The sequence below is a fragment of the Gopherus evgoodei genome, chromosome 2 (assembly GCF_007399415.2).
Source record: "Gopherus evgoodei ecotype Sinaloan lineage chromosome 2, rGopEvg1_v1.p, whole genome shotgun sequence".
Taxonomy (NCBI): domain Eukaryota; kingdom Metazoa; phylum Chordata; order Testudines; family Testudinidae; genus Gopherus; species Gopherus evgoodei.
The window spans coordinates 273,302,245-273,328,316 of NC_044323.1; the positions used below are offsets into that span (position 1 = coordinate 273,302,245).

The 26,072-nt window shown below is 39.1% G+C and overlaps 1 protein-coding gene across 2 annotated transcripts in view; it reads left to right on the top strand.

Annotated features, from left to right (window-relative positions):
- Window positions 1-26,072, top strand: part of COL14A1 (collagen type XIV alpha 1 chain) — a 173,301-nt gene that overhangs the window by 49,178 nt on the left and 98,051 nt on the right. For both annotated transcript variants that reach the window (XM_030553756.1, XM_030553757.1), the window contains exons 8-19: window positions 1,691-1,855; window positions 2,289-2,450; window positions 3,942-4,093; window positions 5,380-5,509; window positions 8,599-8,744; window positions 10,485-10,614; window positions 13,773-13,912; window positions 16,108-16,234; window positions 18,076-18,215; window positions 21,845-21,977; window positions 24,501-24,572; window positions 25,061-25,203. In XM_030553756.1, the coding sequence (XP_030409616.1) occupies window positions 1,691-1,855; window positions 2,289-2,450; window positions 3,942-4,093; window positions 5,380-5,509; window positions 8,599-8,744; window positions 10,485-10,614; window positions 13,773-13,912; window positions 16,108-16,234; window positions 18,076-18,215; window positions 21,845-21,977; window positions 24,501-24,572; window positions 25,061-25,203 (1,640 nt within the window). The remainder of the gene's footprint in view (window positions 1-1,690; window positions 1,856-2,288; window positions 2,451-3,941; window positions 4,094-5,379; window positions 5,510-8,598; window positions 8,745-10,484; window positions 10,615-13,772; window positions 13,913-16,107; window positions 16,235-18,075; window positions 18,216-21,844; window positions 21,978-24,500; window positions 24,573-25,060; window positions 25,204-26,072) is intronic.

A 26,072-nucleotide genomic window follows, 5' to 3' on the forward strand; every position in this document is an offset into this window, starting at 1 on the left:
ACAAAACCTCCGTCAGTTGGAGAAAGAAAGTCTGTTGTTTTAACATCTGACTTATGGGGGTGGTAAATTTTTCAAAGAAACACCTGGGGGGTTTAGACTCCCATTAACTTTCATGATATTGAAACCCTGCATGGCTCTTTGGAAATTTAGTGTTGGATAGCTGCGGGATACTTGTCAATATGATAAAATATATATTCTCTGGGGAGGAATCCCATAGCATCAGTGCAACACTTAATAGTCCTGGCTTTTTTGTCTGGAGGATAATGGACTGAAAGAGTAAATTATTGCCAAACTATTTTTTCCAGAGAGGGTTAGAAGTTTCCCTTTTTTCCTCCACCAATCATTATTTTGGTGGAAAGAATTATTATGGTTGGACTGGGAACAGAAGGGATATACTGTGGTACCATAGCTGAACTGATGCTTGATAGAAATACCAAGATGCAAGTAATAAATCCACTATGATAATTATATTCTGGCATTAGAGGTGTCTTTTGCCTAACCTCTTTTCATACGGCTTCATTTTAACTTTTGAAATAGAGCCAAATTGCCTCTCCCAAATCAGTAATAATCAGTTTTTGACGTTTCATTCTCCATTAGCTTAATTTAAGCTTTTCCTCAGCTTGTGAGTGTAAAAAGCTTTAAAATAAAAGATTGTACTCAGCAACTGGATTTTAATGGCCTAAATTATGTGGTAAATGCATTTTTAGCAGGATTTCTGCACAGGGTGAATTTCTCCTGTAAAACTTAGCACTGTCAGCTCTCAAAGACTCCTGTGGGAACTGAGGGCAATGAAAGCTGCTCAGGATCTGTCCCATATTCAGTGGAACTAGAAGAACCACTCCTGGGAGGGTTTTCAGGTTCAGGCCTGAAATTAGCAATCTGATTTCCTGTTTCAGTGACTTCTGCTGACAAACCAACTAAAGGCCATTTCATTACAGAAATATCATTTGTAATTTGACCAGCATTTCTAAAAATGTATGTTAAACAGAATGTATATGTTACTCTTTGAAATACCAGTTCAGCAAATGACTTCAGCATGTGGTTAACTTTAAGCATGTGAATAGTCCTGATGCTTTCAATCTTGAGAAGTCAGGCTAATGGTAAGAGTGTTTTTAGTCCTTTGCTGAATTGGAAACCAAATTTACTAATAGATGAAATCCTCTAACTGCTCATGGAGTAATATGTAGTGTAGTTGTAGCCATATCAGCCCCAAAGATATTAGAGAGACTAGGTGGGTGAGGTAATATTGTTACTGGACCAAACTTCTGTCCAATAAAAGAAGAGTTCTGGTGTCTCAAAAACTTGTCTCTCTCACCAACAGATGTTGGCCCAATAAAATATACTACCTTACCCACCTTGTCTCTCTGGTGGGGTAAGGTATGTGAGTAGCTCAGTAGCCCATTTTAGTTTCAAACAAGTTTCTATTCTCTGTTGTAAATAATTTTATTGATTGGAAGATTGCTGAGGCCTGCTCCCATTTTTGCCCTCACTTTAATTCAAGCTGCCTGTTTGGAACAGTGTATTTTTAAGTGAAAGTTTGTTCTCTTTTAGAAGTTATTATTCAGTAGAAGATTTCTCAGCATTCTTTACTTTGAGTAGAAAGTTAAACTTCAAAAAATCAATAAAAATATCATTGTTACATAGACAATTTCATTAGCTAAACCATTTTTTTATTTTTTATTTTTTTTAGGTCTTGCCTTAACTTTTATTTTGGAGAACAGCTTTAAGCCTGAAGCAGGTGCAAGACTCAATGTGTCCAAAATTGGTATATTGGTCACAGATGGAAAATCCCAAGATGATGTCATCCCACCTGCTAAAAATCTGCGTGATGCTGGTGTTGAATTATTTGCTATTGGTATGTATTCTAACGTATCTATTTATTGCATTGTATCTTTTATATGTCTCTGATCTTTTCTGTCTGTCTCGTGTATTTATAAGAGTCCTATCATGTTTCTATCTGGATTAAACATCATCAGAAATATTTTGGAAATGTTTAACTTTTTTCAGTATCGTCCGACGGTTAGTGTAACTGACATTTTAGCAGGATAAACATATGCTAGTTATCATCAGAATACTGCAAAGATGTCAGTAACACTTATAATATTGAAATTAACCCTTGTGATTAATTATAGCTACCTATAATTAACAGCTTGACTGTAGGCCTGATCCAAAGCACATTGAAGCCAGTGAAATGAGCATCAGTAGGCTTTGGCCAAGCTGCATGGCTTAAACGTTACACCGATTTCTTTTGTTGCAAACATTATCCTATTTTGTCTCTCCACTGTAAGGTGTGAAGAATGCAGATATAAATGAACTCAAAGAGATTGCCTCTGAACCAGATAGTACTCATGTCTACAATGTTGCTGACTTTAACTTTATGCACACCATTGTAGAAGGTCTTACAAGAACAGTGTGCTCAAGAGTGGAGGAACAGGAAAAGGAAATCAAAGGTAAAAAAGAAACTATGTTTGATCTTGATATTAGACCAGCAAATCCAATTTTAGAATAGGGACAGTTTTGAACCAGTTTCTGACGTTTTACTCTTTCTATGTATATTTTGCTACCAGGATACTATATTATCAGAGAAGGTATTTTTTTCTGGTGTGTACTTCATGCATATGCTAATACCTTTTGCTTAGTTCCATGATAGTAATTTGTCTTTTGTTATTATAGTGTTAGGTGACATGAAAAAAAGTGCATTCGTTTTGCTGTAGTTATCACTAGTTACCAGGTAAAAAGAGGGTATCTTTATTGTGCAGGTTTGGGGATCAATTAGAGAAGGAGTAAAACTAATTAAGGCTGTGCCCTGGTTTCCATTCTAATCCCTTGTTTTCTTAGTCTCATAACTTAGCCAGACTTTCAATATGAAGTTTCCCAGGCTTGGTCTCTACATGAAGTTGAACTTTTTTATTTTTATTTTTTTAATCTCTGAGTGAAAACCGCCCCCAGCATTTTGGAATACAAGAAAAGGTTGTGGGGGTGGAAAAATTAAAGTATACAAAAATTCTGCTGACCTTAGGACCTTCTGAGCAGCTGAAAATGCTAGGGGTAGAACGTTGAAATTCATCAGAGAAATAGCCCTCTTTGAGAAAGTATCTTTGAAATGTTCCAGAGAAATGTATTTGAATTGACTGAGCTGTGACCCTGTAAAATTGTATGCAGCAGATGCAAATGCCAGATGCATTTCCCTAAGTTTATGAAGTGACTCACTGAGGAAGGTTGCATTGCACATGCCTCTGAAGCTGTGTACTGAAAAGATGTTGCATTAGTAGACTTCTCTCTTCCCCCTGGATCCCCTAAGAATTACACAGATGGTAGGAGGATCTGTGACTGGCCATGGTATGGGTGTGAGAGGAAGCAGTAGATTGGAAGACATGGCTATCAAAGGGCTCATGAACCAATGAATTATCTCGGAGCAGGGAGAGGGAGTCTTGCAGAGGTAGATGTCTGCCAAGTGAAGCTCCAATGTGTCTTGTCAGATACCACCCCACCTGCAGACCTGCCAAGGAATACAGGCGACAGGCTTTCTTACTGAGTGTTGTAGCAGGTTCACAGCTGTGGAGATTCCTGGCTGGTTCTGGAACTTGGGGAGAGGGTGTTTGGAAGCACCTGGGGAGGGAGTGAATGCATGGAGGGCCAGGCAACCAGGAAAGCTTGGGAGAAGGATTGCAGTTGTAAAAGCGTTTGTGCTGAAACCTTTGTGTGTGATGCATGTAAAGTTTTCCACATAAACTAATGGAGGCTTGGTCCTACTGAGAATTGTATGTGTATTATTATCTTTATTATTTAGTTAATATTAAAAACTAACTAAATAAATGTGCCCTCTCCAATTAATTCAGTTTCTAATGGTGAGAGATCTTTGGGAACTCAGCAATTAGAGCAAAAACAAATCATTATTTTATAGGAGTAAAAATAATTTCTCTCTGTTATCTCATAAAAAGGAACATTTATTGCCACTCTTGGAGCTCCTACAGATTTGGTCACATCTGAGGTAACAGCCAAAGGATTCCGTGTTAGCTGGACCCATGCACCGGGCAAGGTGGAAAAATACAGAGTTGTGTACTATCCTACTAGAGGAGGCCAACCAGAAGAGGTAATAAAGGAAAAATCCTATCAGGTTCCTGATTGTGAGAACTTTTAGCAGACATAAATAGAAAGAATTCACCAGTTCGGAATGATAGCACTTGATCATAGGCTTGATGCTGCTTCCATTTATGGGTACATCTACACAGTCAGTTGTAGCCCGCGGCAACAAATCTCTGAGCCCAGGCCAACAGACTCAGATTTATGGGACTTTCACTACTCCGCTAAAAGTAGCTGTGTAGGCAGAACTTTAAATTGCAGCTTGGGCTGGAGCACAGGCTCTGAGGCCCGCTTCACAGCTTAAGCTCCATCCCGAGCCGCAACATGTACATCGCTATTTTTAGCTCGGTAGCATGAGTCCATGAACCCAAGTACATTGACTCAGGCTTGGAGGCTTGCTACCACAGGCTATGTAAACATACATCACAATCTGTGATTACATTGTTCAAGGATAGGACTTAAATCCAATATGTAAACTGTGTTTTTATTTATACATCAACTTGCCTTGTTGGACCAACTCTGTATGATGCTATTTCAAAGGATACAGGACCAGAAAGAGGCCGAAGGGATAGAGTTTGAGCTTTGCAAACATAACTAATTTAAAAAAAAACATGGATGTAGAGTTGGGAATCTGGCTAAAACTGACCAGGGGGCCAGATGGATATTTATTATTGGTGTAGCACCAACAGTTCACTAAGTGCTTTGGAGGTAGGTATGAAAACAAGGACATTGCATGAAGAAGTTTACAACTTAAGCAGACAACTTTCAGAACAGTATGGGAAGGGATGGAGAGTGGAAGCAGACAACAGAAGCAGTATAATTAAAGGGTGAGGTTAAATGCATCTTATTTTTTGAAGATATTTTGTTTTGGGGATTTTGTTGTTGTGGTGTGTGTGTGTGTGTGTGTGTGTGCGCGTACAGGTATGTGTATGCAGTACTATAATGAAATTTTGATTTAAATAAAAAATATATTAGAAAGTGTTCATTACACAATATTCTTAATTGCCATTATGCTAATTGTATTTTTAACATTTCCTTTGATCCAAAGTGCTGCTTTGTATTGCCTTAAAACTCCTCATTATGCATATGTTTGCCATTCTGTTTCCTGGGTACTGTACTGTATACGAAGATACAAATATCATTTTTGCTGTGTTAAACATAGATAGATTAACATTTATGTATCATGCCAAGGAGTGTCTTGGAAAGATGACAGGTAAGTCAAACCGATAAAATGGATTAAATAGTAATAAAATGAATTTACTTTATCCTTATTTCATTGAATTTTTTCCCAAACAGGTAGTGGTGGATGGAAGTGTATCAACAGCAGTTCTGAAAAACCTGATGTCTCTAACTGAATATCAGATAGCTGTGTTTGCTATATATATAAGTGCTGCAAGTGAGGGCCTCCGTGGTACTGAAACCACACGTAAGTGTCCTCACTCAATTTGTTATGGACCTGACTCAGTAACGCTGAACATAGGCACTGCGCAGTGTGAGTAAGGGATGCAGAATCAAGTCTTTTTTCTCTTTAGCTCTTTTTACTAATATTGTCCGACATTTATTTATTAGATTTGGGCCTGAACTAAAGACAGGGGTCCAAATGCTCCCAAACTTTGAGTCAGTTATATTCTCTCTGTAATGGGCCAAACCAAGCCTCTAAATTATAACACTCCTAGACTTTGGAACAGTTTGGAGCTGCAGCTGGATCAAAACTTTATGGCTTAGGCAAACAGCCTTATTTCCACTTTTTGGCCTTAGTTCCTTAAGAGATGATGGGAGGTTCAGTGAATAGGGGACTGTTCGGGACTGGAGACACAAGTGTTTAATTTCCTGCTCTTCCACAGACTTCCTAAGTTACCGTGGGAAGTGATTCTGATTTTCTGTGCCTCAGTTTTCCATCTGTGATAATTATACTTCCCTACCTCAGAGATGTTGTAAGGATAATTACATTTAACACTGTGAAGTATTCAATGGTGGTCATAGAAGTAGCTTAGAGGGGTAGGCCCTTTAAATTTAAATCATTTTGTCCCAGCGATATGAAAGACCTTATGCAGGGAAGGGAAAAATCACTTTTCCAGTTGAAACTACAGGGTGGAAGATAGGCAGAATGCAATTATCTAATTTGAGATTCAGGCAGGAAATCAAAGCTAACACTACCAAACTTACAAAAAGTGAGATGGGATCTTGTTACATATGTTTGAGACCTAGACCTTTTGTTTCATCCAAAAAAATTGAATCTCGAGCAGCACTATGTTCTATAATACCATGTTAGGAATTGATTAATTTCTGATTCAGCGGGAAGAGTGTCACATACTGAGCCAATAGGATCACTTCCTGTTGCATCTGGTATTCCTTTGAAGTCACTTATTCAAGTTCTGACTAAGCCCAACCCTACTTATTTTCTAAGATCCGATCAGATCACAGCCCAAGGTGGTGTGGCTGCAAGCATTATATAAACAAATCTTGGAGTGTCATAAGTAATAGTCTGAAATGTGTAAGTATTAATCACTCTAGGTTATAAAATATTTGCAGTTTGGAAGTATTTTTCACCATGCCAGTTGAAATCTGTGAAAAATTATAGTTTACATTTTTTACCTTGTGTGACACTGACAGATTAAAATTAAGCACAAATGTGAAAACTATCACATTTGTGTATATAGTACATTAAAAATGCCTTACGGTAGTATGCTGTTTAGATAAATATATTCAGTGCCATAAATGCATAAAATATAGGAAAGTAGGAGAGGAACCTATCTTTAATCACTTAGAAAAATACAAAATAAGTATCAAACTTATATTTATTGGAAATTCTTGCAAATGTGTGCTTTCTTTATACCTATATTTATCCTATTTACTTTAAAATTTCCTCTTAATTTATTTTTTTTCAGTTATCAGCATTATTAGGTATCTATCCCAGCTGCAAATGATCTTTGTCCAATATGCTCTTAAAGTTTTGACATTTGCAATTAATTTTAGTTTGAAAATTGTAGCAGAAGCACTCTCTCCTTCCCATCTTTTTGTCCCCCTTCTCTCTCTCTCCTTATTATTTATTACTTGTTTTATCGGAGCGCCTCAAAAACTTAGTCATGGACCAGGACCCCATTGTGCTAGGTTCTGTGCAAACCCAGAACAAAACATTGTCCTTACCCCAGAGAGTTTACAACTCAGTCTAAACCAAGAGACAACAGACAGAAATGGACAGATGAGGGAGTACAAGGAAATGAGATAATATTGGTCAGCATGATGGACAATGGTTCCAGCACACCAGTACCCTATCTGTTATCAAACTTTTTGTAGGCATCACTGGAAAGGAGAGTTTTAAGGAGGGGTTTGGAAAGATAGTGAGATTGCTTTGCAGATGTTTATGGGGAGCTCCTCCCAAGCATGAGGCGCAGCATGGGGAAAAGGATGAAAGGGAATGAAAGGAAAAAGGATGAAAAACTGAAAGAGGAGAGAGACAGCTCAGTGGTTTGAGCATTGGCCTGCTAAACCCAGGGTTGTGAGCTCAGTCCTTGAGGGTGCTATCTAGAGATCTGGGGCAAAATCAGTACTTGGTCCTGCTAGTGAAGGCAGGGGACAGGACAGGAATAATAGAATATCCCTTCCAGTTCTAGGAGCTAAGATATCTCTATTAATTTATTATATTTAACAAGTGGCCAATGAAGACTGGCATGATGCCAGTTGGAGGCAGGAGTCAATGGCTCTATAGTGATTGAGAGATGGTAGAGAGGGTGAGGATAGGGCATGAAGGGCCTTGAAAGTGAAGACAAGTAGCTTATGTTTGATGCAATAAAGAAGGTGGCACCAGTGTAGGGAGTCAAAGAAAGGGGTGATGTGGTCAAAGCAACAGGCTAGGAAAATGATCTTAGCAGATCATTAAGGCTAATTAAGGCAACCCAGGACCCTAGGCACAACCCCATGTTAGAATACAGCTCAGCCATCTGTTGCTCCTCTTGACCTTGCCCCCTCACCATGAACATGCCTCCCACACTGTGGCTTGAGGGGTGAAGAGGTTATTGCCAGACAGAAGCTATCCCTAAAAATTCAGTGCCCATGTGGCTGCTTATGTGGCTTACCCCAATGGTGGCCCTACCCACTCTCCACTACCAATCCTTACCCCCATGCAGATCTAGAAGAGAGATAGGGTGGGACCTGTGTGTGGAGCAGTTTGGTCCAACTATATCTGTATATCTATAACTATTGAGGATTCTCCCAAGGGAAAGGGTAGAAGTCCTTGCTTTTGTAGGATTGAAAATCTGACAGAAGCAAAGTACTAGAAATGTTCTTACAGAACAATCCAAGCTCTGACTGGAGGCTTGGATAAATGACAGAGTCCTTTTCCCATCTCTCTAATTCTGAGATCTTTTTATACCTCTTTGTTTTTATGTCAAACAGTGTTTCCAGTGTTTACTCTGCTGGATTCCTTTGTGTTCCCTATAGTCAAACAAAATCTTATGAAATGTTAAGCAAGTTTTTTTAGATGCAATTGAAAATTTTTTACCTCTTTCTGTCCAGTTGCTTTGCCTACAGCATCAAATCTACAGTTGTATAATGTGTCACAGAGCAGGATGAAAGCAAAGTGGAATGGAGTAGCGGGTGCCACTGGTTACATGATCCTATATGCTCCCCTTACAGAGGGACAGGCAGCAGATGAAAAGGAGGTGATGTATTTAGCTTTCATTTTAATTCTACCTATTAAAAAACATAACATTTAAAGAATAAAATGTCAGATGGTCCTTACCTTCAAAGCTTGTCTATTTTCTAACTTTTAAAGTACTGTACATGTTACTGACTTTCTGTGTAAACTTCATGCCAAGTAGCTATTTTAATTTTCAGTATTTTCAAATTTGTCCTCATTAGTACACAGAAATATCACAAGTTATAGTTGAGTTAAAGGGAATCTCTTGGAATGATTCATGAGGCAATATTGTATCACAGCATGAAGGCAAAACCACAAACAGAGAAAAAAAGAAATCAAAACACAAATGACGATCTTTCTGAAAAATAGATTTAGAAGATCATGAAGTTTTAGTCTTTTTCTTTATAGTTGGACTTTTGAAAGGAAATCAACTTAAGTTAATAAATGTGACATTTCAATGTTTTGTTTTCATTCTTTTATGTTTAATAAATATCAAAGGTTTTTTGTTTGTTTTTGCTTTGTTTTTTAAGTTAGTTTTATAAAGAATAAAATGATTAATTTTAAACTTTGAGTAGAACACGAACAACAGAGTTAGGTACAGTTCTCAATTAGGTAAAATGATAGGCAGAATAGTATGTTCTCACTAGAAATATCACTGGATTTTTGGAAACGGCTAATATAGTGCCAGTGCAATCTTAGCGCTAAGATTTAAAATTGTTTTATGCTCCATTGACTGTATGTGAAATTAAGAGTATTTTCTATGAGGACTCACTGGCAGCATGCAAGTGCATGCAACATTCTGGAAAGGGTGTGGGAAGCCACTGAGAGCTCGAAAAGACTTGTGTTCTTTGCAAAATGAGTAGCTATGATCATGTAGCCTTCTTGCAAATGGGGCCTCATTGAAAGCGAGCTGACATCAGCAGAACTGAACCTCACCCTGTCAAAAGATCTTTCAATAAATAAATCAGTCCCGGTTAATGCGGCACCTACTGAAGGGGAAAATGATACACACCTGAAATAGCAAAAAGCAAAACCACGCCTCTGCCTGTAGACAGACTTCTGATTAATAAACCAGAGTCCTTTCCCCTCATTGCAATATTCTCACTTCAGCAGTCATTTTGAGGCCATTAGTTTCCACTGAACTGATATAAAGATTCAACAGTCTCTTAGGCATAGATGCATATTGAAGAGAAGTTGAGGGCTGTTTGTTTTGCTACAACAGAGAACTATTGTGTTGTTGCTTGTGTGGCTGGTCACCTTTATATCCCCTCCACCTTCATGTTAGGCATCTCCTTGGGGTGTTTGCCTTTTAGACAATGTTAGGTATATCATTGCTCTGTGCAAGACCAAAACTGTTCACGTCGGGCCAAGTTCTGTGTTCAGGTTCAGCTGATCAATTTCTTTGAGTCAACACAGAGCAAGATTTGATCCTACCAATTTCCTGTTTAACTACAGTGCTCAGAAGCGCCTGTTGTGCAAGGCACTTGAGCACATGCCTAACTTTAAGCACCTGAATAGTCCCATTGACGCTCAAAGGATTGATTGTATGCCTGAAGTTAAGTGCTCTGCTGAACTGGAGCCTAAATGAGCATATTGTAGCCTTTTGCTTTTATTCAATTTTATGGCATTTACCAGCTCTATAATAATATGCTCTTTCTCTATTGAATATACTTTTCTCCTATACAAAAATGCTCCTGGCTTGTTTTTTCCCCCTCATGAGCTAGTTTAGAAATAATGTGTCTGTTATTCATATTACCTTTAGATGAAAATTGGAGAGGCCTTGACAGATATTGAACTGGATGGATTATTGCCTAACACAGAATATACAGTCACAGTTTATGCGATGTTTGGAGAAGAAGCTAGTGACCCCCTGACAGGACAAGAAACAACATGTACGTCAGACACATCTGTATTCACTATACAGCAGTAATAAAACTCCAGGAGGTCTTTGTATGTATGAAAATAGATCTCAGATTTTAAAATCTGTATAGAGGAGTAACTGAGAGGAGAACATACCATTCATTACGGTTTGGATGAATTGTTCAGTTTCCTGCTGCTGCTATTTAATTTAGACAGAGTACTGTAGATTGCAGGACCAGGTATATAATTCCCCACAAAAGAGCATGTTTTCCATAGACCAGATTCATGTTTGGTAGTGTCTTGTGCTGCTGATAGCCCTGTTGATTTCAGTGGAACTAATTGCACAGGAAGATACTACTCAGCGTGAGTGAGGGTGGCAGAAGTCTGGCCATATATTATTATTATTATTATTATTATTATTATTATTATTACCTAGGATTACATTGTGGTTTTGTGGTGCTGCCTTGCCTTTTCCCTCCCTTTTCCCTCTCTCTCTCCCTTTTTAGCATCTTGTTCCCCAGAGCAGGGCCAGCTCCAGGGGTTTTGCCGCCCCAAGCAGCCAAAAAAAAAAACAAGCCAAGATCGCGATCAGCTCTACCGCCGCCACTTCAGTCTTCGGTGGCAATTCGGCGGTGGGCCCTTCCTTCCAAGAGGGACTGAGGGACCTGCCGCCGAACTGCCGCCAAAGAACCGGACATGCCACCCCTCTCTGTTGGCCGCCCCAAGCATCTGCTTGCTGGGCTGGTGCCTGGAGCCGGCCCTGTCCTAGAGGGTCCAGGAATGAGTAGCACCAGCTCTTCGTAGCTCACAAGCACTACTGACAGCAGTGCTTGTGCAGCTGCACAAGTGGGAAGGGAGATGTCTTGCTTTTCCCTTGGTCACCATGGAAGGGCTGCTCTCAATCTGACACGTGATACCAGATTCTGACTGGCCACCTTTTAAAATGAAAAGTAATGTTCAGTTTAGTCTTCGTTTGCTGTGAGGACATTATTAGTATCATTTATTTACTCTTCTTCTTCAATTAATATATTTAGTTATTATTTACATATTACCATTGGGGCACATGGCTCTTCACAGACAACTGTACAATCTAGAACAGGTAGCTAACACAGCAAATTAAGACATCAGATGGTTGGGGATGGAAGGGAATAATGCAGTAACAAGATGGAGAAGGCAGGGAAACCCTTTTATAAGAGAATAAAGTTCTCTTGGATCATGACGGAGGAGTGCAAACCAAAGAGATCCAGAATTAATAATACTAGAGACACCAGGAAGTGACCTGTGAGAGGCTGGGTTGCTGTTCTTGGACCACTGTTGTTACTCCCCAAGTAACTTACTGTAGGTCCTTCTGTTTTTTCTGTTTACAACAGATCACATTTATAACAGGTTGTTGAAACTGAACTTTGGGGAGCATGGTCCCTTTCTGTTTTGTGATCCTATCACTTGTTTTTCATTTCAGCCACAGGTATTGCTAGCTCTCAGTAATAGCACCAGGGTGGTCTTTGGCTAGTGCTGGTATTTAGGTGCTAATTAAGAGTGAGAACCTGCCAAAGTTCAGTGGGGAGTATGAGGGCTCCCCATCACCCAGAACAGCATCTTCTAGCTGAACGCTGCTATATCTAGGAGAGAGGGAGAGAAGGCAACAGTAGCACTAGTGTGGGACAGAAGCCCTTTTGGAAAAAGGAGCAGGAGGAGCCTCTTGCAGAGCTAAGGATTGGAGAGCACCCACATTTGTGATAGGTAGTGTGTTTTTAATAGGCAGCAAGTGCCAGGCAGGCCAGGTTCTGTTCTCTCCTTGCTTTACTGAATCTGCATAGATCTGTATGCCTGCTCCCTGCACAGCTTCTACACATGGGACAGAATGGGATCCAGAAACAGACAATAGTATCTGCATTCTCCCCCAGGGAGGGGAAACCAGGAAGTAGACTGTGACGGTATATGTAGCATAGTCCCCTCTGCCACCCCTTTACATCAGTCAACCAATATATAGTAGGGAGGCCTTAACTGCTTGGAGAACACTCCATCCAAATGTAATCTTGCCTAAAAAGGAATCTCATATATAATCAGGAACAAATATAATAAGTGTCGAACAGCTAGTAGCTCTATAGGTCTTGTCAGTTCCCTCTGCCCAAGAACTGGAGAAATCTCTGGTCAAATGTTCCATTAGACTTATGGAAGGCTATCACCTAGCTTTCTCATATGCTGAAGAGAAAGCATCCTGAATTCACTTAACTTCTGATCTTAAAAATCTTTTCCCCTTTGCTAAGGTCTTTAAAAAACAAACTGTTTTTTGTCAGTCCTGAAAGTTCCACAATAAGTTAAGTATTCTATGAACATGTACAGTGTGCATTTATCGTTCTGCTGAACTTGGATTAGGAAAATATGAAGGTAATGTAATGGATTTGTTAAATGAAGTTTGGTGTTAACTAAAACTGAACTAATAATGGAAATGTTTTCACTAATATTCATTTGAATTTACCATGTTTGTCATCCTTTTGTTTCCACTTTTTGAGTGTTTAAGCATCACTAGCATAAAAACATGTGAAAAATGAATTTTGAGATCAAATATTCTACATATATGAATTGTTATGGTGTATTTGCATTTAACACTCACAATTCCCTTTGTGGTTAGCTATAAACATCACCCAGCATTGTCTGTTTCTTGATTAGATGACTTTTTAAACGACCATATAATCATTTAAAAGACGCCATTTCCACTAACAAACACATGGAGCACAGATAGTTAACACAAATCAATTTACAAATCCAAATGTACAGGTGGGGAAAATGTTGTACAATATAAATCCAACTTTACTGTCCAGCAGCAAGCAGGATCCCCACTTCCATTTCTTTCAATGTCAATATTCAACAGTGAGGATGGTTCTTATACTTACCAGTGCTTTAGCCTCTGTTTCAGCAAAGCAATTAATCACATACTTAATTTTAAGCACAAATGCAATTCTATTGAAATCAATGGCACTACACAGCTATTAGATTTAAAGATGTGCTTAAGTACTTTCCTGAACAGTGGTCTAAACTGAAAAGGATATAGAAACAAGAATGTCAGTCATATTGCTTAAGATTATAATTTTTAAAACAAAGTGTTTCATGTTCATTGTCAAGAGAGAATATTTTGTGGATGAAAAAAAGACAGAACTATTTTCATGATGGTAATTATTTATTTTTCAAGTGCCTTTAAGTCCACCCAGGAACTTGAGATTTTCAGACATTGGACACAGCACTTCCAGGATAACATGGGATCCTGCTTCCGAAAAAATAAATGGTTATCGTATTATGTATGTTAAAACTGATGGGACAGAAACCAATGAAGTAAGCATTTAATAATGTACCATATTATTATTTTTAAGTGTAATTTCTGTAAACAGATCAGATCTTTCAAGCTGTAACAAAAGATTGACTTAAAATTTTCAAACTCTGTGCATGGAACATTATGCTTTATATAGGACATTATTCAGAGTGTGTCATGCTCTGGGATCTGATCCTGCAAAACCTTACTTGCATGAGCACTCCTTCCGTATGCACATAGTAAAGTGAATGGAACTATTCCAGTGAGTAAGTGTTTGTAGGATATGACCTTTGACCTAAGTGGGCAGTATCCAAAATGTCTGAGGATCTGACCAGATAATGAAGGTTTGAGTATTAGCCTGCTAAACCCAGAGTTGTGAGTTCAATCCTTGAGAGGGCCATTTAGGGTACTGGGGTAAAAATCTGTCTGGGGATTGGTCCTGCTTTAAGCAGGGGGTTGGACTAGATGACTTCCTGAGGTCCCTTCCAATTCTATGACTTCTGTGGGTTCTGAGTTTAAGCTAATTTTTAAAAGAAATTTACCCCAAAACTTGGCTGCTTGGGATTTTACTACATTTTGTTAATTTTATTGCTATAGTTACATGTAAGAGGAAAAACTGACTTCCAACAAAAGTAGAATTTGGCTCAGAATAGGTATGAGTGTTTGCTTTAGGCAGGATATCACTTGACTGTAACAACCTATTTCAGCTTGAACTCTCACGGTGTGTCTACACTGCAGTCAGATACCCATGGGCTGGCCCATACCGGCTGACTTGGGTTCATGGGGCTTGGGTTGCGGGGCTGTTTAACTGAAGTTTAGACTTCCAGGCCCAGGCTGGAGCCAGGGCTTTAGGACCCTGCAAGATGAGCCTGAATCAGCAGACCTGGGGGCAGCCACTGGTTTCTAATTGTATTGTAGACATTCCCTTAGTTATAATACTTAGTTTACCAATCTGACAACAACTGCATTGTAACTAGAAGACTTTTCCTTATAGCTTTCACCAGCATATGCACCATTAGCAGCCTCTCTAAATGGAATGAAACATCTTAATACAAAAATCAGACAAAATATATGAAAAATGTTTAAATAAATAGTTACAATAAATGGAGCCAATCATATAGACAGACCAGATTCTGTGCAAATAAAATATGATATAAAAGCTTCTGACATTAGCCTGTGGCTATAACTATTTAGAGTTATCAGTTCTTTCTTAGAAATGGGATAAATATCCATATTAAACTGAGACAGGTTACCTGCAAGTTTGACAGTGTAACTCATGGGTGGCAAAGCTCTGAGTAGTTTTTTCATGTCTTTAAAAATTTGTCAATAAATTAAACTTCACTTAATCCCATTCTGTAGTTTACTTATAATCTGGGCATCTGTGAGGTTTTTAATGTCTGTCTAAACTCATCACCATGGTACGCAAACATCTGCGATACCTAGTAATGTAATATGCATACTTTATATGGTGAGAGCCTCATATATAATGTTTGGTGATGTATATTTTGCAGTTTTCTTGCTCATAAATTAGATGGTATATTTTTTCCAGTTTGCTGGTTTTGTGTCTTGTTCTTTGTGCCCTGATCTGACGTGACATTGAATGCCCTGATATACAGCTAGCTTATGCAGCTTTCTGAGGTTTATGTCCCCCATAATGCCACGTTAAATGTACTCTGGCTGAAGACCAAAGAAAACTGTCATCATTTTTTATTAGAGGGAGAAGGGATGTGTGTGTGTGATGTAATATCTTTTATAGGACCAACATCTGTTGGTGAAAGAAACAAGCTTTCAACAACAGAAATTGGTCCCATAAAAGATATTACCTCACCCATCTTTTATCTTTAATATCCTGGGACCATCATGGCTACAACAACACTGGGAACATCTTTTTATGATAAATATTAAATATAAAGTGCTCATCTGTCAGAAATGCCTTTATACTTGTGACTTCTCTAATTCTCTTTTCCTCCAGTTTTCTACCTCCAGTTTTCTACAATCTCATTTTTAATAGGTTTTGATAACCTTGACTTTACCTTCATTCATAATGTAAATGTTGCATATAATTATATAATTTGTGTCTCTTTTCATAATTGCATGGCATTCTCTGTCCATATCCGTTACTAGCCAGCCGAGTTGCAGGCACTGATAACGTAAAGGGGTTTTGTTTCCTGTATTCCTAGCACATGACAGTATCAATTACAAATTATTAATTCTGCAGGTGGAAGTTGATCGCATTTCAACATACACCCTGAAAAGGCTGACATCCCTTACAGAATATACTGTTGCCATTTTTTCCCTCTATGATGAAGGACAGTCTGAGCCGCTGACTGGCAGTTTTTCTACAAGTAAGTCTAACTGCATATTTGAAGACTTTCCAAGAACACCTTTGATATTCACTTACTATTTTGGAAAGCAGGACCAGTAACTGTGATACCCTTCAACTGTGATTTCAAAATATCGGGGTGTTTTTGCTTTTTATTCATTTGGGGAGCATTATGCCGCTAAAATGTAGACAAATAGCATCTCCAGTGTTTATAAAAAGTAAAAATTTAAGGATTGGAAGGCTTAGTAAACCTAAAATTACTGAACTACATAATTTTTTTTGCTTTTTTAGTCCATGTAAATTTCTTCATAGAACCGGCAATGTAGTACCCATTTTTGCAATTTCTCATCTAACAGTGTAAAGTAGTTGGAAGTTTGCACTCATTCCCTGGAAATGATTGTCTGCATTCTTCTTTCATGAGAAACTTTTTAGTCTTTCAACTTTTTATGTCCTGACTATGGGACCAAAGCTGCAATCGTTGCTTATGTGAGTAATCCATGACATCATTAAAATACTCATGTGATCAAGGATGTAAAGGTTGCAGGAGCAGCAGTATTTTGTATCCTTTATTTCTAGTAAAGTAGTGACATAATTTTTTGGCAGAGCTTGCCAGGCCATTCACTCACTTTTATGGCATTTCTCCATATATCTTTGTGTCACATGCTAACATTTGAATGCTACAGCAGGTCAGTTCCAAGATTTCAATGAACGTTCTAGGGATCAGTGGCCAGAACTCTACTGATTTTTGGGAAAATTAGAAAACGAAAAGGAGGGTAAAGAGGAGGCATAGTCAAGCCCTGTCATCTGTTTAGCACAGCTATTGCTTCAAGCACCTCTGCAATTGTCTGTAAATCAAATAACTGGTTGATGGCACCAGTTACCGTCTAGCATAACAATACCCCTCATTCATCACTGCTCCTCCTCCCAATGGAGTTTACAATGTTGACACCCTGAACTACTCATCTCCAAAGCAAAAAATTACTGGGGGGCGGGGGGCAATGAGCAGTGCACTCCCCGGCACATTGGCAAGTTGGTGCCTGTAGCTCCACTGCCAGAGTCGGTGCCTATGCCAGGAGCTGCATATTAACCTGTGAAGAGCCACATGCGGCTCCGGAGCCACAGGTTGGCCACCCCGATTTACATAGTTATTTTTAGCTCTTCAGCGCCAGCCTATGGCTGGCAACCCGAGCTCAGACTCACTGCTGTGGGGATTTCTATTTACTTATTTATTTATTTTTGCTGTGTAGATGTCCCTTAAGTACAGTTTTTCTGAGCAAAGTAATGTTTTCATAAAAGAATAATAGTGATAACATTTCCTTTCTCCTACCCTTTGCCTGCCCTGCCTCTTTATACTGTGAGCCATTTAGGGGCAGGAATTGTGTTGTGTTTGTATGATACCTAGGACAGTGGCATCTTGATCTTGATTGAAGCTTTGAGGTACTATCGTAATATAATTAATAACTGGGTGATAAAAATGTTGCTCACTCGATGGTTAAGTAAGTATATCAGGGTGAAAATACCTAGCCTCCTTGAGAATCACCAAGTGTGACTATCACCGGAGCTACCTTCGATAGCTATCCCTTATGCTCTATTTTGTGTAGGTAGCTACAGCTGAAAAAGTCACAGAGAGTTATAGAGTTTAAGGCCAGAAGGGCCCGGCAGATCATCTAGTCTGACCTCCTATATATCGTGGGCCACCACCATCACCCAGCATCTGCACACTAAACCCAACAACTGAAATGAGACCAAAGTATTACAGCCCATAAAGGACTTGTTGAATATCACCATTTTGTGTAGTTTTAAGATTTTTTACAAATTTTAACTTACACTTTTTTATATTTTGCGCATAACATTGTTTTGCAGAAAAAGTTCCAGCCCCACAGTATTTGGAAATAGATGAAGCATCAACAGATACTTTTAGAGTCAATTGGAAGCCCATCTCCTCTGATATTGCTCATTACAGATTGGCATGGACCCCACTGAATGGGGGTGCATCTGAAGAGGTGAGTTTTCTTGACTCTCGTAGGCTCTGGTATGGATGCTTCACAAATGGAAGAGGAAATACATTCCACTTTGAGAGGCCCAATGCTGTAGAAAATATATTGCCAGCTAAGCAAAGCAAAGTCCAAGTGAACTGATGTATGGCAGTTTGACCTATTCAGAGGACGGCCTGGCTTACCATGAAGCCCTCCAAAATTAAACTGAACCAATGTTTCAGTGTCTCTTTGTAGATAAACCCGGAGGGAAGAGAACTCATGGAAATTAGCTATCTAATCTCTAATATGCCAATTATTATAGAACTTCCCTTCCATTCTCTGTCACTCCCAATTCTTGGAATGCTCAAATTCTTCCGCTTCCCAGTGAAAAAGATGAAGGTAAAACTAGATGATCACTCCAGGGGAGGCTGGGTGACGTGCCCAGCAAAGGGATGAGAATATGTTCTAGATTTGTTTAATCAGTTGGAAACAGTAAAACTTCCTATAAAACCATAATTTCAAAACATTTGACAAACAAACTTTACATACAGTTAATAAATTACAGTGGTATCCTGTATTTCTGTTTCTCTTCTTTCCCCTTTCTCTCTCTGTGCTCTACTTTTAGCTCTAGATCATCATGCATCTCTTTCTCTATAGCTGTGCTTGTCCTCAGGCAACATTTTCATCGTTTTTAATGTTTTGTTTTGTTCTCTAGTTCAAGATTTTTTTTCTTTATTTATCCTTTCTGCTCATATTTGTAACCTTTGTTTGGGACAGAGAGAAATGAAAGGTAGACATTCTCTCTCCATCCCTTTTTCTCTGTTCACTGTTTGCCCAGTTTCTCTCCACTTACTCTTTTCTCATTCATCCTCTGTCCCCACGTTTTTCTACTCATTGATATGATCTTCTACTGTCCCACCCCACCCCAGTTCCTCTCCTCCTTCTGCTAGTGACTCCATTGCAGAATGGGAGAGCATCTCCCTATGCACAACGCTATCTGCAGGGGTGGAGGAAGCACTGCCAGATATGGATTTGGGGCAGCATTTCTTCCTCATCTGGAGCAGAGAAGAAGCAGTGTGAGTAGGACTTGGTCCTACTAGGGTAGTGAAACTGGAGCTTTTCTGGAAAATAGCCTTGCCCTAATTCTGTCTTCCCGCACCTGGCCGGAGATGCTCTTGTGCATGATGAGATGAATTTGGAGGGTAAGCAAGCAAAAGAAGGAATTTGTAAGTGAGCTAGTTGATAAGCCTGTCACACCCCAGAGTTCCCCTGCTCGTGAGATGGGTTAAGGTTCCCCTTTTCCTGGACTCCCTTTTTACTACGTTTATTTCATGTACCTACCCTGAAAATGTAGTTGCCAATGAGTCTCTTTGACTGGTATGTATTTTGGATTGGAGCTTATTATTGTCCTTGTATTGTTTTTTAAATCACTTTGTATTAGTATATATTTATAAAATTATCATGAAATATCTGCTGATCTGGGGTCCCTCTCTCATCAGGGTGAATGGTTCATTCATTGGAAAATGCTGCTGGGTGACAATATTTTTACATTTTAAAATACAGAAAATACCCAGGCTCCTTCCTTGTTCTCCTCAGTTAACCTTTGTAATGAGGTCAGGCCAAGGATAGCACAATACCTCCAGGCTGCTTCCTCTTTAAACTTCTTTCCCATCTGCCTTATTAGGCATGCAGAAATACAATACACCCACCTTCGCTCTCAAGAGCTGTTGCCATTTAACTGGGTAGACGCTGTGGAGCCAAATTCTGAGAGTGATGTGAAAGGTTTTGTAAGTGCCTGCTCACACCAACTCTGCCAATGTGTAACAGAGTCTAGGCTGGTGTAACTTACCCAAAGAGCTGGAATAAAGATTTTAAAATGTGCATGATCAAGGATAGCTCTTCGTGGGTGTTAGCATAGGGGGTACACATTATTATACCCTCAAGTTGGTTGATTTGCTTGTTACACTCCTCTCTTGTGATCCTTTGGCTTGTTAGTTGCACCAGCATAGACTGCCTGAGGTTCTTTTAGGCTCCATGGTCCAGAGTCAGAGTGTGTGTGTGTGTGTGCGTGTGTGTGTGAATGCACGCACAGGTGGTGTCAATTATACATTGGTAAGTGATGTGAGTCAGAGGTAAGTTAGCAAGTCCAAGTGAGTCTTGGGTGTCTAAGATGGTTTGACATGCATTGTGGGTGGGTGGGTGGAACTGGAAGAAGGTGTTAGTTATACCATGTATATACTAGTTAAATTCCATGTAGACTCACTCAGACTTGTATCTGAATTTTGCCTAAAAATATCTGTTTGAGCAGTGTGCCAGGTCAACATTTTGTACCTTCAGAAGACTAGACCCATTCCCCACTGAATTGGGAACAGTCTCTATTTCCACAGAGCCCGGGAGTCTGTGATGCTTTTGTGGGCCGTTAGCCACCATAGCAAATTTTTCCTGGATTTGCACCTCTTTGTTTATTAAGAAACGTTCACACTGTAGCATGTCTTTATGCACAGAATAAAGATATTGTGCTATTTATACTGACTGAGTGCTTCAAAAACACCATATGCTGAACAAATTGCTTCCCACTTCACTTGATTCTCATTAGTGGAGTGGTTTTGTTTCTCTTCAGATGATAAGATGAGTGTCCATCCCTAAAAGTCTGCCAGTGTTGCCTCAGGGAGTCATATCAATATTTGCAGTGGCCTAAACGCATTGTCCCAAACCCACTTGCCAACCCAGTTCACCAGAACCACTCCTCACTTCCCCTCATCCTGGGGTCAGTCTTGTACACCTCTCTCCATCTCTTGGTCCCCCTGTATCCACTGTCAGCCACTGAACCGCCCAATTCAATTTTTAAACATGAAGAAACAGGGAAATCCCCACACAAAAACGTTATCATATAGTTAATGTTGCTCAAATTCATTCCCTGCCAATGCAATCACTAAAAATAAAGGAGATCACCATTTAAGACAATCCATGCTTTCTCAACCACACATTGTCATATCCAAACACACGCCTATGGTCTTCAGCTCAACAACAAAAACTACCTTTCAGTTCCCTCCTACAAAACACTCAAATTCACACTGAAATACAAAATATGAACTGTGACCTTGTAATTTTTTAGATTGTAATAACACATTCTTGGTTTTTCAATTACAAGTATGTGTGTTGGTAAATTACCTTAATTTTGCAGAGGTTAAAGCTAAAATTCTGTGATTAAGTGAAACATTGAGGAAATGGATGTGTGTTTGGTGAGTACTTGTACTTTGGAGTCAAAAGGATCCAAGGCCGCTGAGTTGACTAATGTGTGTTGGTATCATGAATTTTATGTTAGGCCTCTAGGGGTCAGTTCCTTGAGTTTTAGTGATTGCTTTCAAATTAAACTTCATCAGCCTTAATTGTAAGCTAACGTTATTTGTGTGGATCATAGTATAAAGTTACATGGCAGAGCAATAAAACTGGCAAGAGAATAACTCGATCTGAGTTGAACAAATTATTGATATGAGCTGAACAAATTATTAGTGAGTAGTTTGGTATATCTGACTGTATATTTTAAGTGCTGAAATTCTATCTTTCCTATAATTCAGTAAAGTTTTTATGAAATTAATCAAATACAACAGTAAAAAATGGGGAATGGTTTCTCTAGATATTGCTCTATTTTTTAGGTTGTCTTAGATGGAGACAAGGACACGCATGTTGTTGAGGGATTGTTATCCAATACAGGGTATGAAGTTTCGTTGCTGGCAGTTTACAGTGATAAAAGTGAAAGTGATGCTGTTGCTGTTCTTGGAACTACACGTAAGACAAAAACTAATGGTTGTATTGTATTGTTTTAAAAAGTTTTATATACTTTAAAGTATAACATATATTAAGCTTATGTTTAAAATATAGACTGTCCTTTGCTTCTAATATTGAAAAATACGATTTATCATCAAGGCTTTGGAGACCTATTTTGTGCTTTTATTTAATATTGTGTGGTAGAAGGCATCCAGCCCGGAAAGAAGGTTTTGGCTGCCCTTCCAGCTTAAATAGCATTAGACTGTCTCTGGTTACACATCTTTGGCTCAAAGATTATTTCACATTCTTTGGTCTAGATGTCAATATTTAGTCTGGGGGTGGGATATTTAATTAAAAGCTATATTAGATTTAGTTTTGGAATGAAAATATTTTAATTTAAATACTTTTCAAAAACATAATTAGAAGTATTTGACATTTACTGTATATCTTTCTCAGCCACACATTTGTAATGTAATTGAAATCAGTGGAGTTGCGCTGATTTATACCAGCTGAGGATCTGGCCCTGTATGTTTACATCAGTGCCTGTGCAACTGTCACTGACGTCAGAAGAAAACATACATGGCTTATAGTGGCCGTTGTGACCGTTTCCAGCTTGGGTGTTTAAAATCTCTACTTCATGTAGGCATTTAAGCACATGATTAAATCCATTCCTATGCTTAAATTTAAGTGCATTGCTGAACTGAGATGAATTACTGACTCAAACCAGCACCTACACTAAATCTGTATTTAGGTGTACTTTTCTGTATCTGGAAAAAATCTCTACTGCACTCCCATTCTGAAATGTGAACGTTGCCCTAACAGCCTCCATCTGTCTGTCTGTCTGTGTCTCCATCCATTTCTTTCTTTCCTTACCTGTCTGTCTCCGCCCATCTTTTCCATGTTTCTTTCCTTCAGTCTGTCTGTCTTTTACCCCACCTTTGTGTTTAATCAGTGCTTCCCTTTCTTACCCATCTCTAAAATGGGTTTATTCTGAAAGTTTAAAACTCTACTTCTGGGGCAATCTACAAGCTATTTTTAGCCCAGCAGACTCAGGCAGTATCTTTAAGTTATTATGCCCATCTTAACAAAGTCCCTTTTCTTTGCAGCAGACATCTCTCAACATGAAAAATAAATAGTAATGGGCCGCTGTGCTTTGTTTCTAAAAAATCAGTCTTCTGTGGGGAGGATGTGGTTCTTTTGTGCTCAATAAATCCCTTAGGAAAGAAGAGTAAAGGAGCTGGCATAACAATTTCTTTTCTTGAATATAAAACAGATTTATTAGAAGGCAAGATTATTTAATTTTTTGACCAACTGTATAACGGTGATATCACTATGACTTATTACTGAAAACTAGCTTAGGACAGTGTTGCATTACATAGAGTAAGCTGTGAATTGATGTATATCCCTTTTGTTCATTAAGAAAATATAAAAAATCATCAGACAACATTCTTTAGAAGTTCACATACATTTTCTTTTCTTTTTTTGGGTAGTGACTTGGTTAAGTTGAAACTGTATTCTCAGTTGTAAACAGGAAAATTTATTTGACTCAGATCTAGGTATACATATATATTTAGTAAACTTTGGCTCGATCCTGCAACCCTTACTTAGGCAAGAAATCTATACCCATGCAAGTAGTCATGCATCAGTACTGCTGCTGTTGTTATGTTTAGCTTTGTGTGGCTTGAAAGCTTATCTGTCTCTCTAATGTCCTGGGACTGACATGGCTATGACTGTGTATAGCGACAACAATGTAATTTGTTGGCCTTGCTGGCAATCTTGTTGATTGTCTCAGCAGACAAATTAAATATAAGAATGGGCATGAAACCTGGCCTACCCTCCTAATACTTGAAGGGTGATACTAGTGGTGGTTGGAAGCTGAAACTAGACAAATTCAAATTAGAAATGAGATACAGATTTTTAACTGTGAGGGTAATTAACCATTGGAACAATTTAGCAAGGGGAGAAGTCTTTAAATCATTGTCTTTCTGGATGTCTTTCTGTTGTTCAAAGAGAAGTCATGGGCATAGGCGCTGGCTTCCCCCGGGCCTAGGGGATGTTCAACCCTATGTTCCGCCCCAAGTCCTGCCCCCTCCCCGCAAGACCCCACCTCCATCCCACCTCTTCTTGCCCCTGCTCCTCCCCAGGCCTTGCCCCCACCCCCTTCTCCACAGTCCCCAGCCCCGCCCTGCCTCATCTCATCCCACCCCACCCTGTCTTTTCCCATTCCCATCCCACCCATTTCCAGCTTCTTCCTACAGATACACATCTGAATCTTTTTGCTTCTAATTTGACTAGGAGGTACATAATACCTTCCACTGTTTCATTCTCTGCAGAATATCATCTTATACATTGAATGTAGTGCTCTTGAAAGGTCCTAAATAGACTCATTTACTTAAAATGAAGTGGGTGCATAAAGGTAGGTAAGTGGGCTCAGGATCATAGTGATAATTACCAGAAAATATTTCCATAACTGGTGTTAAAAGAGTATACAAATGGCTTCCAGATCTTTCTGAAATGTTAATGAATGGAGTATTATTTTTTCAGTTGCAAGGACCACTACAGTATCTACCAGCCTTGCTACTAGCAGTACTGCAACCTCCAGACCCACAACCGCAGGTAAAAGAAATGAATGTCAATACAATATACTCTAACGTGTTTTAGGCCCCATACAAAAAACAGAATTAAAAAGATCTCATTGTTTGTTTTCTTGAATCAGACAATTTGTTTCTAAGTGTAGGCTGCCTGTCTAGCATAGTGATTTCTATAGCAAACTGAGCTTTTGTACAGGGTTAATTATTCTAAAACCCATAGACAGCCAAGGATAGGTGTCATATAAATAAATAAAACAATGAGGGACATTTATATAACATTTATTGCTCCTTAAGATCAGTATCCATTCATTCCTGGTAACATTTTTGGGTTCATTTCTGTTCCTATTTAAATTCACTGCAAACCCCCATAATTACTTCCATAGAAATGGGGTGCAGTTGTTGTTGCTTGTTGATAATTAATACAAAATAATGTTGAGTGACACATTTCAAAAGACATGTTTTAAAGGAGATCTATGACATATTCTTTTGATTTACTTTTGCTTTTGTTTTTAGTTTTCCGAACAGGAATCAAAAACCTTGTTATAGATGATGAAACCACATCAAGCTTGAGAGTGACATGGGACATTTCAGACTACAACGTTCACCAGTTCAGAGTGACCTACCTTACCAGTAAAGGTGATCGTGCTGAGGAAGTGGTAAGAATGGTCTGCATGAGTTTTTTTTGTATGACTTAAACAAATGTTCAGAGATCCTATTAGTATTAAGAAAGGGCCCAATCCTGCACCTATCCTACATCGAAGTCAGTGGACGATCTGTGTATGGAATTGCTGCAGAATTGGACTCTAAATCTCTAATCCTGCAATCGATGCAGTGCAGGCAGGCTGCTGTGTCTGTGCAAAAACCTGTTCAAGGTGCTTCATGTAGGTGAAGCAATCTACCTGTGCATTGTCAAATACAGGATTAGGGCCTAACTGACTAAAGATGCTGGACTTTGGGTTAAACTTCTAGGTTAACTGATGCTTAACTGCTGCTGTTCTTGATTATGCTATGACGGGCCTCAATCTTTGTAATACAAGTATTTAAGAAAGTACTTTTCACGACTTCAGGGCTAGCTGCACCTCTGTCCCCTTTCTTGTCTCTCTTAGTGCAGCCCCTCAGATTTCAGGTCTTCTGCCTTCACCTCTTCTGGAGTGGAATTTTCCAATTCCCCCACTCCTAGGCTGGGACCCGGGCTATAGTGCCTTCTGTACTAACTGTGTTTACCTAGCAGTCCTGACTGAGTTCAGGTACCCGCAGTTCTTCCCTTTGGGATCCTATTGTCACACACTGACATGTAGGCAGGGTAACCTTGTGGTTGGAGCATGAGCTTTGTTATGCTTATAAGAAGCACACAGTATCTTTTTTCAGGGGAAAAGGCAATAGGCCGCATTTATTGAAGATACAACAATTAGCATATGCATTCAGTCACACATGCACACACACACAGTCCCACCAGTCAATGTTATAATTACCAGTCCAGGGTCAGGATCAATCTAATGGCAAGCTAGGTTGATCATGGGTAGGT